A 19926-nucleotide genomic window follows, 5' to 3' on the forward strand; every position below is an offset into this window, starting at 1 on the left:
TAATTGGGTAGAGTATTTTGCCCTTCAATTCATGATGTCTGTCAAACAGTTCAGTCAGAGCTAATATAGCCAGTGCTGTTAGTGGGTAGGCTGTTACGTCATACCATGTTTTCCACATAAACATCTGGAAAAATACATGTAGCCCCACCCATTAAATTTCAGAGAAGCCTCAAATTCACCTAATTGGGATATAATCTTGAAGTGGCTGGAATACAGATATTATGATCTGTTTCTTGGGTGTTTTATTTTGGACACTTGTGTCTTTTTATTTAAAAAAAATTAATAGAGATCAACAAACACTTCAAATGAGAGTAGCCTAGTGAAGCCCCATTACAAAACATTGCCTGCTAAAAGGCCAACAGATTGGGGCTGGTAGATCTCACATAGGCTTGGCACTGCAACCAAAGGCACTTTTTTTGTGACTAGCTGACATACATGGAACAGGGCTTTGGAAATGACCTCTGGTTTGTATGAGGAATGGGACTTAAAATATGCTTATCCTAGACAGTTCAGGGGTTTAAAGGTCAAAAGCAGCACTTCTGAGTTATACCCAGAAAAAAGCAGGTGAACAGTGAAGATTGTGTTGTATCAGAGTTGTATGCTTGGATCTGATGTGCAAATCATAGTAACACCCTAGCAGCTGCATTTTGGTTCAAGTTGCTATGCTTTCTTCAGGGACAGCCCTACATAGAATACACTACTGTAATCTGAAAATCCAGACAAGAGCAGGTTACTGTTTAGAGATCTTGGCTATCTGGCAGTAGATGTACAGATTGTCTTGACTGGTTGCACTCTCCCTGACATCTCTCCCCCCCCCCCCCCGCTTGCAGCTTGGGTGGGGGGGTTACTGCATGGCACAGAGACTAGTACAGTTACCAACTGTAGCTAGTATGTCACCTAGAGAGCCAAGACATGGTATTAGTCTGTTGTGTATTAGAAGGTGAAGTATGGCATGCCAGTATAGCCACAGGTAAGTCCAAAATAGTAGAGATCTATATCCTATATATTTAAAGTGTTTTTACCCTGCTCTTCAGCCAACAAGTCTCCTTGAGCAACTTACATGAAAGCAATAAAACACGCAGTCCCTGCCTGTAGGATTACAATCTAAAAAGTCACAACACACAAGGAAAAGGGGATAGGAAGGGAAGAATTAGTCTTTCAGTAGGGCTGGTGGGAGAAATGGAACCGAGTCATCTGGTGCCCTGCACAGAACCACTCCATATTGCAGCATTTTACTACAAGCCCCATTTGTATAAAGCTACTAGTGAACTTAGCTGCTGAAATTATTATGTACCCAAACATGCAGGGTTGGAGGGTTTACAGAGTGTTGAATCTAATGCCATGGGAGCAGACTTACGCTTCTGCAATGGGTCTTCCCCTATCTGCTCTGAAGGGTCCCCCAACCTACAGCAGATGGGGGCAGGGGGAAAAATTCCATTTTGTCAGAGGTTTCTGTTCCACTGACAGATGACTAGTGTTGGATTCAATACGGTAGGGGGGGGGGAAAGCTTTATGGGAAAACTACAGGATGACTCCCCAAAACAGCCCAATGAGACCAGCATGCTCAGTGGCCATAGAACAATGTACTGTGAATAGGGTGGCCAGATATAAAAGACAGGGCTCCTGTGCCTTCAATTGCTATGTAGTAGAGGGAAATTCAGCAGGTGTGGTTTATCAAGGAAATGACATCCACTGAAGTACTCTCTTCACAAGTTAAAGCTTGAGGAGCCCTGTTGTCTTTTCCATCTGGCCACCCTAAGCCTGAAAGAAGGTATGGCTGCCTGTAATACTTAACAGGAACACTCCACATTGGAAAGTTTAATACTGGAGTGTTGAGAGCACTTTATATGCTTTTTCACTTATCCTTACGATAACCCTACTATCTCAGTAACACCCACACTGCAGAGGAGCCATTTAGACAGATAGTGGCTTTGTTGTTGTTCAGTCGTTAAGTCGTGTCCGACTCTTCCATGACCCCATGGACCATAGCATGCCAGGCCTTCCTGTCCTCCGCTCTCTCAGAGTGTGCTCAAGTTCATATTCATTGCATCAGTGATGCTATCTAGCCATCTCATCCTCTGCCGTCCCCTTCTCCTTTTGCCTTCAATCTTTCCCAGCATCAGTGACTTTTCTCTTTGCATTTGGTGGCCGAAATATTTGAGCTTCAGCTTCAGTGTCTGTCCTTCCAATGAGCAGTCAGGGTTGATTTACAAGACCAAACTGGGAGTTCACAATATTTGATCCAATGTAGGTGATGTATTAACCATTGTTAAGAGATGGTAGGTTTTGGAGAGTGGGAAGCAGTGTGATGTTAGAGACAATAATTTCTGCTATTAATTAACTACTTGAGAATACCATTGTTTTGTTTTTTAGAATGAGTACATACAGTGATGGAATTAAGGCACATTTGATCACTACTTTGGTACAGATTTCTACAAAATTTCTTGCTACAGGACTTCTCTTTAAGATACAGAGAACTTGAAGCACGTTGTAGTATTGTATTCCTCTCCTGGGTGTAGCAAGGCATCTGGGAAATTAGGCTATAAAAAGCAAAAGAAAAACCCTCAACATGTGCATACTTTTACTTCTAAGAAGAAAAGGCTACTACCAAAATCGTTTGCAGTTTGCTGATTACAGTCCAAGAGCTTGTGATTTCGTCTACCTGCCAAGGAATGTATTTTCCAACCACTCAGATTTAAGTACATTATACAGGAAAAATGAGTCTTCTGAAGATGGTGGCCCTTGTTTGTGGCTGAGATGAGATTCAGACTTTAGATTTCCAAGCTTACATATGTACCCATTATACTACAGCAGCAGCTGGCAGAACTGACTCTTAACTTTGTCCACACACACATTTCATAGGCTTGTGGTTAGTGCACAGGTGATTCATCATTTTTGGTGTTTCAAGCTTTGAGACAATTTATGAAAACAAATCACATGGTTCTGCTTTCAAGGATGGTGCCATTTTAGACTTCAGCCTGGGGGAGTCACCTATTTGAATGTATTTCAATGCATTTTAAATTAAGAACGTCCCACACAGAAAGGCAGCATAGCCAAACGTGATTTCCTACCTCCAGGCTGAAATGAGACAATCCCAACAAGGCTGCACCGTGTGATATCAGTGCACCTGATCATTGTAGATCAGACCATAATTGGGTCTTATTTTCTCACCAGTCTCAAAAGTAAATCTCTGCAAGGAACTATTGAAGGGAAATGAATCAATGGCAAAGGCCTTGGGGCCTATAGAGGTTAGGCCCCAAGGCAGTTTTATGCAGCTTCTATTCTGTACAGCCCCATGCTTGTATATAATTAAAAGACAGAATGTACCTGATTCACTGCATTTGGCCAGTTCTGCGTTTCAAGACAGAAGCCAGAATGCTTGGGATATACATGGCTTCCTTTGCCTTTTAGAGTGCCATCTAAGAAATTCCCAGTGTAAAACTGAATCCCAGGCTGGATTGTGTAAACTTCAATCATCCTGCCACTAGGGGGATGGTAAGCTCTGTAAAAAGAAAGTATCTGTTAATTAAATGTCCAAAAAACTGCAGACTTGAAAAAAAGAGGAAGGCCTTTGGAACTCTGCATCCAGTTGTGGAAGGAGATGGTTCTTGATAGATGCAGGGCAATTGAGAAATTTGGTGCAAGGAAGGACCCCTGCTAAGTCAAAGAGAAGCCATTCAATCACACCCTAATTTATTTAAATAATATGCTGCCTTTCAAGATACAAATCTTGCCAATGTAGCTTACAAGTAATAAAAATAATAAAATCACAAACTATTGAATGTCTTTTGAAAAAATTGGGATACTTCCCACCTGGCAGTTGGTGGAAGATGGCACTGGGAGTAGGGAGAGTCCAGTGTTATCCTCATTCCTTCTCCTAGAATCCTTCCTACAGAGCTGTTGATGGTAGGTGGGGTGGGGGAGTCCAGTTGGAGCAGCTCCTTCTTCACCTGCCTGTGTCTCTGTATTTTCCTCTTGCAGTGCAATCCTACATGTGTCTACTCGGAAATAAGTCCCACTGAACTTAATGGGCCTTACTTCCAGGTAAATGAATACGGGATTGTAGCATTAGTTGCCTATCCACAATAACTTTAATGCTTCAGATGGGACAGATGAGTCCAAGAGACCACAAAATTCTGGTCACATCCAACAGTTAGTGGCTCCAGATAGGGGACTTGGTACAGCTGGGTTCAAGTTCTTGCTCGGCCATGAAGCTCACTGGATGACTTCTGGCCAGTCACTGACTGTCAGCTAAACCTACCTTACAGGCTTGTTATGAGGATAAAATGGAGAGGAAAGCCATGTACTCTGCCTTGAGCTCCTTGGAGGAAAAGGTGGGATATAAATGTGATAAATACATAGGGAGTCACATCCCCATACATACTAAAAGGAACATTCAAACAGTTCAGCTGTCCATTGTGCCTTATTCAACATAACAGGAGGGAACACAAGGCTGTAAGATATACTTCAGCAGCATTGTAGTTAACAATAAATTCCCCATCTCCACAAAAGAAGCCCTAAATGGCTTGGGTCTCGGGGAGCATCACCTCTTGTCTAAGGCTCCCTAGCACTTAAGGTCCTATGAGGAGACCCTGCTCCAGATTTCATTCTAGAAGGAGGCTAACTTTAGTCTCCACCAGGAGCAGGGCCTTTTCTGTAGCAGCCCCAGTGCTGTTGAACTCCCAAGGGAGGTTCATATCACCTCTCCCTGCTGGCTTTCTACAGACAGGTAAAGTTATTCCACTTGGCCTTTGCAAACCATAGTTAATGTGTGTTAGGACCATTTTGCTTTTTTTTGTCTGACTTTAATGTCACTTTTAACCATCGTGATACATTTTATGAACCGTGGTATATAAATACTTTTCAATAAATCAGTCGGAGGATTAGGAAGAGCATGAGCCAATATGCTGTTATAATGGCTTTCTCACCGCTGCTGTATGTAGTAAAGAAACATCAATCTAAATGTGTACCTTGCACCGAAGCGTGTTTCTTTGCTTTGTGTCAGACAAAAGTTGTGGTCAAACCCACTGAGCTGAAACTCCTGCAGGTGTCTTCCAAGCTCCACTGGCCTTCTCAGATCAAAGGCTGTGTCCTGCACTGAAGTGACTTTTCCTGATGGGGAGATGACAACAAACAAAAATAGAGAAAGAGGTGAAGGAAACTACATATACTGCAAGCTTCCTTTATGGCAATTTTTAAGTGGAGGTGATGGAACCAAAATGGACATCTGGAAAGAGCTAATTCCACAAAAGAGACGAATATAGCAAAAAACCCAAGCACTTATCAATTTATTGTGGGATCTCCAAACCACAGGTACCCCTCAGTAGGGAGGTAGGCACCTAGAACTGGCAGAATGTCCAATTAAAGGACCTTTGGTAGCAGAGCTGGGAAAAGATCTCTGCCTGAGACCTTATAGAGCTATGGCCACTCAAATAGACAATACCGGGATATATCAGCCTTCCCCAGCCTGGCACCTAGCCTGCATGGCTAGCTATGGGAATTATGGGAGTTGAAGTCCAACTCAGCTGGAGGCACTGGATTGAGGAAGGCTGGGATAGCTGGACTTCTCATAAGGCAGATTCCCGCATTCAGTGTGGTTCCAGGAGCAAGTCTCCAATACATTTTCTACTGTGGTTTACCCCTCCTTCAAAACATTACTTCAAAACAGGTTTCACAGATTCCGTATCAGAGAACAGTCCTGGCCATTCTGAGCACTAAAGCCCAGGAGTAGCCAATTGAGAGGCAATGAGGGGAAACTATTGTTTATCAAATTTACTTTGAAAAGGAAAACTGGCTAGTACCTGGTAGGCCAAACATATAATAATACATTAAGGTAAAAGGTGTCCCCAACCAGTCATGTCCGACTCTAGGGTGCGGTGCTCATCCCCGTTTCTAAGCCGAAGAGCCAGCGCTGTCCGAAGATGCTTCCGTGGTCATGTGGCCAGCATGACTGAACACCGAGGTGCACGGAACGCTGTTACCATTCCCGCCGAGGCGGTACCTATTTGTCTACTTGCAATTTCTTGCTTTCGAACTGCTAGGTTGGCAGAAGCTGGGACTGAAGACAGGAGCTCACTCCGTCATGCAGCACTCGGGTCTCGAACTGCTGACCTGCCGACCTTCCAGTCTGCAGTTCAGCATCTTAACCACTAAGCCACCGTGGCCCCATAATGTAATGTAATAATACATTACTGATTCCTTAAAACTTTGTTCTGCTGCCTAACATAACATATTTTTTTTCATACTTGAATGTTAAATTCCAAGAGCACAGGGTCAAGGGACATAACACAGTTTCTGAACGCATATGCCATCATAAATTTGTTAGGGTTGCATCTACATGTAGTCAGACTTGGAGTAGACCCATTAAAATCAATGGGACTTCAATTAGTCATAACTAACTTAAGGCAAATTGATTTCAGTGGGTCTACTCTTAAGTATGATCTTTAAGGTGCTTGCTACAAGGCTTGCATTTGCCACAATTTATTTAGCCTCAAACATTATCCTGTGTTTTTATGGCAATATTATTCCAACTTTAGAGTTGCAACCTGGCTAGGCTGTGACTTGAATTCAGGACTAGAACCCTACACTGAGCCCAATTCTATACAGTTGGTTACAGTAGCTCACTAGAACACATCCCTAGCTTCAAAAGCATTCATCTTAAATTAGCCAACCTGTGGGGATCTGACTTTCATCCACCGGCAGGTAAGAATCTGCTTTTATGGTAAATTCATGATCATAGATATTGGGTGACCCCTGAAATATGGAAACAGAAACTTCTGTAATACCAGACATGCAGAGACAGAATTTTGTATTGCCTTTGTTATAAACAGAGTTGTGTGTATCTCTATGCTTAAAAAAGAAAATGTTATGTCAAGAGAACCCAAAATCGCAGCTCTCATCCAGACTCACAAGGCATGAAGAACATGACCTCCCCTTGTCTACCGCCAACATAAATTCTAAAGATGTGCCCCACCCACCCTGCCTGCTGTTTCCCAGAAAGCAAGATTTGTTGGAAACAGGCCTTTCGCACTCAAAAGAAACTGTCACGCATCCGGACCAGCCTTCCTCAGTGAGGTGCCCTCCAGATGTTTTGGCCTACAAATCTCATCCCTTATCTTTTGGCTGTGCTGGGTGAGGTTGATGGGAATTGTAGTCCACAACGTCTTGAGGACACTTAGGTTGCTGAAGACTTCCCCAGGCTTTAGAAACAGAATGATCCAGATAGGAACTCTCAATCTGTGAGGGAATTGTGGGGCTGTGCTATATAACTGCATCCCCGCACTGCCAACATGCTCCATTCAACAGCTGTGTGAAAGGGCCTACATATGTAGAGTCCTTCCACACAAGGGGAAACCTGATTGGTCCAGGATCCCCACTCATGGAGTAAGTATTTGCACGTAAAGGGCACTTTCACAAGACAAGCAATCCCCTCATGCATTCTATCAGTGTGCAAGGGGGTTTGAGTGAACCTTTCTGCTATGAATTTTGCTACCATCATCCATGTACTGGAAATCTCCTGATTGCTGTCCTATACTCTGTGAGGCTGCCCTTCAAGACAACTCAGACACTTCAGTTCACATCTTAACCATTTTAGAAGTTTCCACTTGTGCAGATTTCAGTGCCCCAGCTAATAAGAACAGGTCTCAGAGCCTTCCAGTTTACTTCAGGGCCCAATTCAAGATGTTTCAAAGCCAAAATGGCTGGGTTCCATACAATTTAAGGAGTAGATTGAGATTCAGTAGATTGAGGCCTTGCTCCACGATATTTACAGAAATAAGATCAACCTGGACAGTAGTGGGGGGGGGGTTACAGCAGTCAAGGTCTTTGGCAAAAAGAAAGGAAGAAAGTCAACTTTGTCTCCATTTCAGACTGAGAAAGAATGCAAACTTTGTCGCTGTTCAGTAGAAAGCTCCACGTTCCCTTATTTACAGAAGTTTGATCAACTTGGACCGTAGTGAAGGGGTTGCAGCAGTTAAGATGAGAAACAGTCACTACACAGACAGGAGCTTTAGCTGTTGATGGAAAGAAAGACAGACAGACAGACAAAGTCAACTTTGTCACCATTGCTCACTGACAATGGCGCTTCAGGGAATCTCTTACCTGACCGGCAAGATTGAAGTATGCATGGTTTGTCAGATTGACTGGCGTGGTCTTACTGCTTTGGGCTCGGTAATTTATCATTAGCTCTCCATCCTTGAGAATATATGTCACCCACACTTTCAGCTCACCAGGGTATCCCTCTTCAAGATCAGGACTTACTCTGAAAAAACATACACCATCTGGCAACACTTCAGGGGCCCAGATAACCTGCAATACAATTTCATTAACAAGCTTTTTTTAAAAAAAATTCCTCATTGGCTAGATTTGTGATGTACCTTTTTTTAAGGGTGGGGCAGGTTTTCTCTGTGACAGTGAGGACTAGAAATGTCTAGAGCTTTATGAAATCATCTAGCCTTTCAACTTGTTCCAGAACTGTGTGTAATACAGGTTCATGGAGCCCTGAAGTAGGTACAGAGTTCCAACCAGGCTACCATTATTACACAAGCAACCAGGAAACAGGGCACAAAACTTGTTCTTGTAACACCAAACTATGCTTTGGCATTCTGTGTGAACTAGCCCAGGGTCTCAACGTACAGGTTTTCACCCAATTTCAGGCCATTTCTTGCCCTATGATTGCTATTCCATACAGCAACAGTCCACACTGTTTGGTAGGTTCCCCCACCCTCCCGCCGCCAACCTTGGAGAAGATTTTTAGGGGTTATAGGGGGCTGTTGGGGGAAGAGGGGAAGGGAAAGATTGGTTGTGCAAACTGCCTTCTACTCACACAACATTGGATACAATGACCTGGTGTGTACATAACACTAACCCACGCTTTATTTAGCCCATGTATTGTCAAATTCTGGGTTGTGACGTGTGAACCCAGCCATGCTAACAAACCATGCCTTGTTAACTGCAGACATCCCAAAAAGAGAACCAATGGTTTGTTGTTAGGTTGGGAACCCTGAGTTGTCCATTGTTGTTGTTATTTTCATTTATATACTGCCCAATAACCGAAGCTCTCTGGGTGATTCACAAAGATTACAACCACTAATACAAGATAGTAAAAATGAAATCTTTAATATACAAAATTTAAAACAATTTGAAACAGCTAAAAACAGTTACAGTAAGATAATAGATCTGATAAAAACAACTGACATAAATGTCCCATCACATGTTGTCTAATGCCTGGGAGTAGAGGCCAGTCTTAACCCAGTGCCGGAACAATGACAATGTTGATGCCATAATTAGAGGGCCACCACTGACAAGGCTTTTTTCCTTGTTGCCACCTTCTGAGACTCCCTCAGAGGAGGCACTTGGAGGAAGGCCTCAGATGTTGATCATAGTGTCCAGGTAGGTTCATGATGGGAGAGGCGCTCCATCAGGTATTTGCACTCTCGAGCCATGTAAGGCTTTATAGGTTAAAATCAGCACCTAGAACTGGGCTTGGAGGCATACAGGCAGCCAATGCAAGCAGGCCAGAATTGGTGTTACATGCTCAGACCTTCTGATCCCTGTTATTAATCTGGCTGGTGCATTTTGCATAAGCTACAGCTTCTGAATAGTCTTCAAGGGCAGCCTCATGCTGCAATAATCTGACTTGGACGTTACCAGAGCATAGTCTACTGAAGCCAAATTATCCCTGTCCAGATAGGGACACAGGTGGGCCACCAATCAAAGCTGGTAGAAGGCACTCCATGTCACTGAGGCCATCTGAGCCTCAAGTGACAAAGATGGCTCCAGGAGAAACATAAGCTACAAACCTGCTCTTTTAGAAGGAGTGCAACCCCATCCAGAACAGGATGAACATCATCTATCCAGTCAGAAGAACCACCCCCCTGGGTTGTCATTATGTATGAACCTACTGCAAAGGAGAAGGTAAAGGAGGAGGCAACCAACCAACCAGGGTTTGAGAAAACAAACCTCTGCCAGACAAACCCTGGTTAGGGCAACAAATCATGGGTTAAATAAATCATGGGTTAGCGTTATGTGTGAACCAGGTCAACCTGGTAGAAATATTAAGTCACTAAGCAAAATCTGAGTCTTATGAAGACCTGATGTCATTACAACGAACTGACTTAGACAGAGCTTGCTTGAATATGGTACCACACAGTGAAGAAAATAAATAAGCACTGATATCTTTGTTTCTTTGATATCTGTGTTTGAGCACCTTGTCAAAACCTTTTATTCCTCCATGCAAACTGTTGGGTCCATTGTTGATGGCCAACTGGTACTCCTGTCCTTCCACCACAAATTTCCCTTTCGCAATTCTATTAGCAACCCGTCCAACAACAGCTCCAAAATAGGGGTGCTTGTTGATGTACCCTGATAAAAAAAGGGGAGGTGGAGAGAGAATATACCGACAAAGTCATTTACATTTCAAAACTTCAGAGTGTGAAGCTAGCTAGATGTGGGTTTTTTAAAAAAGGAATACAGAATGAAAGGAATACTGACTGTACCTCTACCTAGCCACAAGTCACCCAATAAACCCTGATCCAGCAACCCCTTATGAAAGAAAGGGCATTTGTGTGGTCCCAGACTCTTCTATGTGGGGGTGTGGCAACCTTTTTCTATTTTCAAGAATACATTCCATTACTCACAGTTATCTCACAACACACACAGAACTAATCACATCTGTTGCAAAACACTTACAGTAGCATCCAGAAATAATTAGGAATAGCACTCCTACGAAATACAATGACTTCTTATCAACAATTCACGTTACATGCGTACTCGGTGACAAGGGCTTCCATTCATTTCAGTGGAGGCAATAGAGAGTCATGTCTGCAAAGTGCTGTGTCGAAAGATCTGCTCCTCTCTCCATTGAAATTAACCAGAATTGGAAGCCTATAGGTCTGTGGACTTTGTCACAGTGTGGTGTAGTGGTTAAGGCGTGCTTGCCGCCGCTGGGCCTGCTGCTGCCGCCGCTGGGCCTGCTGCCGCCGCCGCTGCCACCACCACCAGGCCTTCCTTGTGGACTTCTGCCTGGCAGACCGCCAGTCCCTGCAGGACCAGGCCCCCAGGTACCGAGCCAGCTGTGCTGCTCCACCTGCCCCTCCCTGGAGGGGCTACATAAGCTGGCTGGCTGAGGTGGCCTGGGAGAGCCAGGGCCTGCAGGAGAAGCCACCACCACCACCGGGGAAGAGGCGTGCTTGCAGCCGCTGGGCCTGCTGCTGCCGCCGTCGCTGCTACCACCGCCACCAGGCCTTCCCTGTGGACTCCTGCCTGGCATTTTTAAGGGGATTTTAATTGTTTTGTTTGTTTGTTTTATTTTGTTGGGGGGGGGTTGTTGTGTTTTTAGGGGTGGGTAGCCTGCCTGATAGGCGGGAGCGAGGGGGCATGTGTCCACCTGATGGAGGCAGTGGGGGGAGTGTTGGGGGCCAGAACATACCGAGGCTGGGCGGCAGGCGCTGGCGGAGCACTAGGGGCAGGCCATGCCAGCTAAGGGGAACAAGGGAGAGATGTGTAGTATCTGTCCCCTGCTCCGGGCCTGTCCAGAGCCAAAGGATGGCTGGGGGAGGCGTGACCCCATCTTCTGGCCTTCGTTTGCTGCTCTGCAATGCCAGGTCTGTTACCCAGAAAACCTCCCTCATCCATGACATGATCCTGGATGAGGGTGCAGACCTGGCATGTATTACGGAGACCTGGCTGGCTGAGGCTGCTGCTCCAACCCTTGCAGCCATGTGTCCAGCTGGATTTTTGTATGCACAGCAGCCGAGGGCTGGGGATCGGGGAGGGGGAGTGGCTGTTATCTACGGAGAGTCCTTGGTCTTCACCAGACTCCCTCTCCGGGAGACCAAGGTTGCCGAGTGCATGTACTGGAGGTTGGGCCCAAAGGGCAGGCTGGGGATTCTGCTCGTGTACCGTCCACTCCGCTGCACGACTGACTCCCTGGCCGAGGTGCTTGAGGTGGTCTCTGATGTGCGTGTACAGTCCCCTAACTTATTGGTGTTGGGGGACTTCAACGTACATTCGGAGGCCATCCTCACAGGAGCACCTCGGGACTTCATGGAGACCATGGCCTCCTGGGAGCTGCACCATATTCTAACTGGGCCCACCCATGTAGCCGGTCATGCACTAGACCTTGTGTTTGTTTCTGGAGAAGCGGGGAGTGATCTGGAAGTCGGGGGTATATCCACCACCCCCTTGTCATGGTCAGATCACTATCTGGTGATGTTGGACTTCTCGGTTCCACAACCCCTCCGCAGGGGTGGAGGACCCATTAAAATGGTCCGCCCCAGGCGTCTTATGGATCCAAATGGATTCCTGAACGCGCTTGGGGATTCTCTGGGGCATGCCAACGGCCACTCGGTCGAGACCCTGGTGGGTGGCTGGAATGCCGCAATCACTGGGGCATTAGATCGGGTGGCTCCGAAACGCCCTCTCCCCCTGAACAGGGCTCGGACTGCACCATGGTTCAATCCGCGGTTACGAGCTCTGAAACAGGAGGTGAGACGGCTAGAGCGCCGGTGGCGGAAGTCTCGCTCCAAAGACGATCAGACACGGGCTAGAGCTATATCTTCAGCCTATCACGTGGCGGTGAAGGCAGCAAAAAAGGAATATTATGCTGCCTCCATCGCGTCTGCAGAGTGCTGCCCCAGGAGGCTGTTCCAAGTGGTCCGGAGCCTGGTCGGTCCTGTGGCTCTGGAACCACTGGAGCATTCTAAGGCCTCCTGTGAGGCTTTGGCAAGGCACTTTGCAGATAAAATTGATCAGATTAGGTGTGTTACTCTGCACACTGTGGATACAGTTAGTGAGCAAGAGGCGGCCTGTGGCAAACCGGTTTTGTGGGATCGGTTCCAGCTTCTTCCTCCTGATGAAGTGGACAAGGTGCTTTCATCTGTAAGGCCAACCACCTGCTTACTTGATCCTTGCCCATCTTGGCTCATTATGAGCTGCAGAGAGAGACTGGGTGAGGGGATCAAGGCGGTGGTGAACGCCTCCCTTGAGGAGGGAGTGATGCCATCAGCCCTCAAGGAGGCAGTGATAAGACCGCTCTTAAAGAAGCCCTCCTTGGATCCTCAAGTTCTGAACAACTTTCGCCCAGTCTCAAATCTGCCATTTTTGGGCAAGGTGATTGAGCGGGTGGTGGCGGTGCAGTTGAAGGCACACTTGGAAGAAACTGATTATCTAGACCCATTTCAGTCGGGCTTCAGGCCTGGGCATGGGACAGAAACGGCCTTGGTCGCCTTGGTGGATGATATGAGGAGGGCTCTGGATAGGGGTGAATGCTCCTTCCTTGTTCTCCTCGACCTCTCAGCGGCTTTTGATACCGTTGACCACGGTATCCTCCTGGACCGCCTGGAGGGGTTGGGCATTGGAAACACTGTATTGCGGTGGTTGCAGTCCTTCCTCTCTGGCAGGTACCAGAGGGTAGCACTGGGAGAGGAGGTTTCGGACCCGTGGCCACTTACTTGTGGGGTGCCACAGGGTTCCATCCTCTCCCCGATGCTATTTAACATCTATGTGAAGCCACTGGGGGCTATCATCAGGAGGTTTGGGGTGCAGTGTCATCAATATGCGGATGACACTCAGCTCTACCTCTCATTCAAATCTTCACCAAGGTTGGCCGTAGAATCCCTGTCCAAATGTCTGGAGACGGTGAGTGGCTGGATGGGGAGGAATAAGCTGAAGCTCAACCCTGACAAGACCGAGGTACTTTTGGTGGGAGACAAGAGGAGGCTGGGGGATGTTGACCTGGTGTTGAATGGGGTACAGCTACCCTTGAAAGACCAGGTCCGCAGCCTGGGGGTCATTTTGGACTCCCAGCTGTCCATGGAGGCTCAGGTGTCAGCTGTGAGCCGGACAGCGCTGTATCAACTCCATCTGATACGGCGGCTGCGCCCCTACCTTCCCGACCATCTGCTCCCATCGGTAGTACATGCCCTGGTCTCCTCTCGTTTAGATTACTGTAATGCGCTCTACGTGGGGTTACCCTTGAAGACGGTTCGGAAACTGCAGCTGGTACAGAACGCGGCGGCTCGCCTGATTAAAGGCAGCCGCCGGCGAGATCACATCACTCCAGTGCTGAAGGAGTTGCACTGGTTACCAGTTGTTTTCCGGGCCAAATTCAAGGTGTTGGTTTTGACCTTTAAAACCCTATATGGTTCCGGCCCAGCCTATCTTAAGGAGCACCTCCAGCAACACCAGACAGGCCGCTTAACAAGATCAGCCTCGGATGGCCTTCTCTCTGTCCCATCAGCCAGGACAGCTAGACTGGTGGGGACGAGGGAGAGGGCCTTCTCTGTGGTGGCCCCCACTCTGTGGAACTCCCTCCCTAGGGAACTCCGTCATGCCCCCTCTTTAATGAGCTTCCGTTGTGCATTAAAAACGTGGTTGTTCAGGCAGGCATTTGGGGTGGGTTAGGGTATTTTTTTTAAAAAAAAATTATGGTAAAATTTTATTGTTTTCAATTGTTTATGGTGGGTTGTACATCGCCCAGAGTGGCTGGGTGACCAGTCAGATGGGCGATTAATAAATTTAATAAATAAATAAATAAATAAATAAATAAATAAATAAAACAGGGGGAGACAACATGTTGCCCAGGGGCACTAATGTGCCCCCAGACAACTTACTTGGTGCCCGTCAAAGTGTACTACATTCCCCACTTCTTAAAATTAACACATCTATATACCAGCAGCTAAGATTGGTTAGGTTACTCTTGCTAATTGAAACGGAGGGTTCAAAGTACACATATAGGAAGTGGAGAGAAGGCCAAGTGACAAAGGAAGAGTACAGGCAGGTAGCACAGAATTGCAGGGATGGCGTCAGGAAGGCTAAAGCTGAGAACGAGCTGAGGTTAGCGAGGGATGCTAAAAGCAACAAAAAAGCTTCCTTCAGCTACGTGCATAGGAAAAGACAGGGGAAAGAAATGGTGGTTCAGCTATTAAATAAGGATGGCAAAATGATAACAGATGACAAAGAAAAGACAAGTGCTCAATTCCTACTTTGGCTCAGTCTTCTCCTAAAAGAGGGTCTATGACCCCCCCTGGCAAAGGCAAAGTACAGGCTGAAGGGGCAGGATTGCAGCTTGAGAGCGATAGGCATATGGTCAAGGAACACCTAATTACTTTCAATGAGTTCATATCTCCAGGACTAGATGAACTGCACCCTAGAGTAATAAAGGAACTGGCAGAAGAACTCTCAAAACCGCTGTCTAATATCTTTGAGAAATCATGGAGGACAGGTGAAGTGCCAGATGATTGGAGGAGGGCTAATGTTGTCCCTATCTTCAAAAAGGGTAAAAAGGAGGAACCTGGGAACTACAGACCATTCAGTCTGACATCAATCCCTGGGAAAATTCTGGAGCAGATGATAAAGCAATCCATCTGTAAGCACTTTGAAAACAATGCAGTGATTGCTCGAAGCCAACATGGATTTGTCAAGAAGAAATCCTGCCAGATGAATCTGATCTCATTTTATGATCAGGTAACCTCCCTTTTGTACTATGGGAATGCTGTGGTCATAATATACCTCGACTTCAGCAAAGCTTTCCACAAAGTGCCCCATGATATCCTGATGAGCAAACTAGCTCAAAGTGGGCTAGATGAAACAACAATCCAGTGGATCCACAGTTGGCTACAGAATCGGACTCAAAGAGTGCTTATCAATGGGACCTTCTCAAGCTGGGGAGAGGTAACGAGTGGGGTACCGCAGGGCTCAGTCCTGGGCCCAGTGCTCTTCAACATTTGTATTAATGACTTGGAGGAGGTGGTGCAGGGAATGCTAATCAAATTTGCAGATGACACAAAATTGGGCAGGATAGCTAATACTTTGGAAGACAGAAACAAAATTCAAAGGGATCTTGATAGACTGGAGCACTGGGCAGAAAACAACAGAATGACATTTAATAGGCATAAATGCCAAGTTCTGCACCTAGGAAAAAGAAACCAAAGGCACAGTTACAAGATGGGGGATACGTGGCTCAACAACACTACAAGCAAGAAGGATCATGGAATGGTTGTCGATCACAAGCTGAATATGAGCCAACAATGTGATGTGGCTGCAAAAAAGGCAAATGCTATTTTGAACTGCATTAATAGAAGCATAACTTCCAAATCCCAGGAAGTACTTGTTCCTCTCTACTCAGCACTGGTTAGGCCTCATCTGGAGTACTGTGTCCAGTTCTGAGCACCACACTTTAAGAAGGATACAGACAAACTGGAGAGGGTTCAGAGGAGGGCAACAAAGATGATCAGGGGCCTGGAAACAAAGCCCTATGAAGAGAGGCTGAAACAACTGGGCATGTTTAGCCTTGAGAAGAGAAGACTGAGGGGAGATACGATAGCGCTCTTCAAGTACTTGAAAGGTTGTCACAGAGAGGAAGGCCAGGATCTCTTCTTGATCATCCCAGATTGCAGGAAACGGAAGAATGGGCTCAAGTTACAGGAAGCCAGATTCCGGCTGAATATCAGGTGAAACTTCCTGACTGTTAGAGCAATACGCCAATGGAACCAATTACCTAGGGAGGTAGTGGGCTCTCCCACACTGGAGGCATTCAAGATGAGGATGGACAGCCATCTGTCAGGGATGCTCTGACTTGGGATTCCTGCACTGAGCAGGGGGTTGGACTCAATGATCTTGTAGGCCCCTTTCAACCCTACTATTCTATGATTCTATGATTTAGGGTTTTTAATGTGTTGGGACTCAAACCCCAGCTCTTCCTTGACCTTAGTCTTTTGGGCACATTACTTATCTTTTGCCATGCCTCCCATGGCAGCCATTTTGTGGTGGTGCCCAGGACAATTTATCCAATTGCCAAATGTGCCCATGGCCCAAAAAGGTTGGCCACCCCTGTGTTAGAGTGTCAGACCAGGAACAGGGAGACCCAGGTTCAAATACCCACTCGGCTCATTAGGTAAGCACGGCCATGTCACTATATCTCAGCTTCACCTAGCTCAAAAATGTTACTGTGTGGATTAAAAAGTGTGGGTGGGTGGGTGGGTGCGGTGAGAGTCATGTACACCATCTCCTTGGAGAAAGGGTGGGACAGAAATGTAACTAAAAATAAAACGGAAAACATTAATTCCTTTTGTTTACACTGTAGTGTGAACAGGTGTTCTGAGGATTTCTTTTTCACCATTTCTGTTGCAAGCCATTTTGTGAGACAATATCAAAAAGCTGGATACAAAAATTACCAAGAAAGATAGCTTCATACAAGGCTGGCATCACAGTTACAAGTACGGCACAGATGGAAGACACTGGGGAGCTTCTCTTTGAAAATGGCCTTTTGTGTCCTCATTATAAATTAATAGTGCTTGAATGATCGCCAGAAGAGCAACCAGTACAGTTCAGCACTAAGTTCATATTGGAGTGTTATAACCTGATCTCAGAGGGATTGCCTCTCTGTAAAATGATCCAAATGGGGGTTTTCTTCTCTATTAAGTGCAATCATTGTGAAAGAAGGAAACTGCTTCTCACTGCAATTGTTGTGAAAGAAGGAAACTGCTTTTCTCCTCCAGTGGAAAATGGGGGTGCTACAAAGGAACAGTTGTTGAAGGAGAGGTGATCAGTGTTTACTTCAATATCCCCCTTTCCACGGGCTTAATCTCAAAAGCAGTCAAGAGCAGCGAATCAGTTTTATGTAACAGCCTTCACTGGGCTCTAGGATGGTCTGACTTCTGAGGAAGAACATGAGAAGTAATGATTGGTAACCACACACATCTGCTGGGTGTGTAGGAATTACAGCCTGAAAAACGGAACAACTGAAAGACATTAAACACTCTTCTCCCTCTGATGTTTCTACTGTTCCATCTGGAAGTTTATTGACAGATTTGTCTTCTTATTCCATGCTAGGGGAACCGGATTATTATGCAGTCAGTCAGCCTGAGGTAATGATGACCCCAGAATTCACTGCAACCTCTGATTTACTAGCTTACAATGACACTCAGAGGTTGAAGGAAGTTAGTGGCATTTCCTCCATGGAAATCATAGGAGTGTTTTTATCTTCACAACAACCCTGTTAAGGAAGATTAGGCTAAGGCGGGGTGGGCAATTTGTGGCCCTCCACTCCCATCAGCCCTAGCTAGCATAGCCAATGCCGAGTCATTTGGGGAGTTGTGGCCTTCCAGATGTTTTGGCCTACAAGTTGCCCACTCTTGTGCTAATGGATAGTGATTTGCCCATGGCAACCCTGTATCACACAAATTCTTTCCACATGGAACAGTGCTTCTCCTGACTGGTGCTGGATAGCAGGGCTGGCCCTCCCAATAGGCAGAGCAAGGCAGCCATTTCAGGCAGCAGATACTGGGGGGCACAGAGCAGTGGCAAAACCTTGGAGGGAAGAGCTGCGTGTGCCACACAGCCTGCTCTGCACCCCATAAGCTTAGATATTTTTTAAAAATATGGTAAGCAGTATATAAACATATTAAATAAATAAACAGCTACACTGCTGCCCTCAAGGTGCAGTGGAGGATGCTGTCCTGTTACCAGTGTCAAAGTAAGCTTCTACATGTGAAATTTGGAGAGAAGGGACATCCTGTCCTTTGGCTCAGGCAGCAAAATGTCTTGGGCCATGCCTGCTGGATAGGTAGGAGAGTTGAGCTATATGTAGCCATCAAGAGGAAGTTGGGAGCCGAGCCCCAGGGTCGGAGCTGGGAGCCAGAACAAATCAAGAGCCAACAAAGTCGATGGTTATCGAGGCAAAGTTCTAGCCTGAAAAGGAAACCCTTCCTTTTGCTGAAAGCCAATGGCCAGCTTTGGTGGGTGGAATCACTCCAGAATCACTTCCTTTAACAGCTAGGGAAATGCTCCATCCAAACTGTAGCTCTGGCAGCTTACTGCACAGATCAAAAGCGTTCTGGTTCTGGCAGCTCCAGTGAATGGGCTTTGGGTTACTGGCATTAACTTGCCTCCTCACATTTGCATCTGAAACAAGGTAACTGTCAGGGTGGAAACTGAGCCCATAGAGCCCCAGAGCAGTTCTGATTCTGAGGAAGAGCAGCAACCCATGGGAGAGGAGCTCGCTCATCTCTCACAGGCACAGCGGCAGGGAGAGATTCCTCCTGCCTGCATTCCTGAGAAAGATAGTGACCCTGGCAGCGAGAGAGTGGGGGATGGGGCCTTGCTGGACGCTCGGCGCAGACACAGGGAGCGGCGCCAGATGGAGGGCGCCGAGAGGAGGCGCTCTGCTCGCTCGGTGCTAAAACCATGGTTGCGTCCCGAGGACCCAAGGGTAAAAGGGAGGACCTCTCCATAGCCCATAAGTTCAGAATCTTCCCGCCCTTCTCCTTCGAACGGGGACCAACTGCCTTACCTGGAGCTTAGGCTACTCTGCTAACTACCCCAGTGCAGTTCCTGGCTTAGTCGTTAGTGATTAGCATCTGAAAGAGTCATTAAATTGTAAAAGGAATAAAGCCTTGAAAAGAATCCTTTTCATCTGTGTTTTGAGTTGGCTATTGGAGGGGACTGTAAGAGGCAGCTAGGGCGCTCCTGTCAGCACCATGCCTACATGTATATGCGTGAACTGGGCTGTGGCGATTTGTGAACAGAATTCCACATTCACGAAAAGGTGGCTGCCTCAGAACAACAACCCAGGGATAACAAAGTCTGAATCTCTATTGCAGCCTTCCCCAACCTGGTAACCCCCAGAGGTGTTAGAATGGGAATTGCAGGCCAAAACCTCTCGGGGGGGGGGGGGGCTGCTAGGTTGGAGAAGGTTGCAATTGAGATTCAGTCTTTGTTATCCCTCTGTTGTTGCAGTCTAACACCTACAGAGGGCACCAGGTTGGGGAAGTCTGAACCTCTATTCAGTATACAAAAGCCCTATGTGGAAGTAGTAGAGAAGCTAAGAGGAAGAATCTGACCACAGCTTCAATAGCGTTACTGAGACGAAGGATGAAAAAACCACAGTACCACCCACTTCAAATGCTTTAAGTCAAAAATGCTAAA

The 19926-nt window shown here is 46.4% G+C and overlaps 1 protein-coding gene across 6 annotated transcripts in view; it reads right to left on the reverse strand.

Annotated features, from left to right (window-relative positions):
* Positions 1-23: 23 nt before the first annotated feature.
* GALM (galactose mutarotase) overlaps positions 24-19926 on the reverse strand; it is a 56161-nt gene continuing 36258 nt past the window's right edge. For 5 of the 6 annotated variants that reach the window (XM_084829147.1, XM_084829145.1, XM_084829148.1 and 2 more), the window contains 6 exons: positions 10208-10362; positions 8101-8307; positions 6672-6753; positions 4971-5112; positions 3328-3502; positions 24-2540 (listed from right to left, as the gene is read on the reverse strand). In XM_084829147.1, coding sequence (XP_084685273.1) covers positions 2463-2540; positions 3328-3502; positions 4971-5112; positions 6672-6753; positions 8101-8307; positions 10208-10362 — 839 coding nt within the window. In that variant the 3' untranslated portion in view covers positions 24-2462. The remainder of the gene's footprint in view (positions 2541-3327; positions 3503-4970; positions 5113-6671; positions 6754-8100; positions 8308-10207; positions 10363-19926) is intronic. The other variant, XM_084829149.1, reaches the window with a different exon arrangement.

This window comes from Heloderma suspectum, chromosome 1 (assembly GCF_057233095.1).
Source record: "Heloderma suspectum isolate Gila_16-S chromosome 1, 16-S_ref, whole genome shotgun sequence".
NCBI lineage: Eukaryota > Metazoa > Chordata > Lepidosauria > Squamata > Helodermatidae > Heloderma > Heloderma suspectum.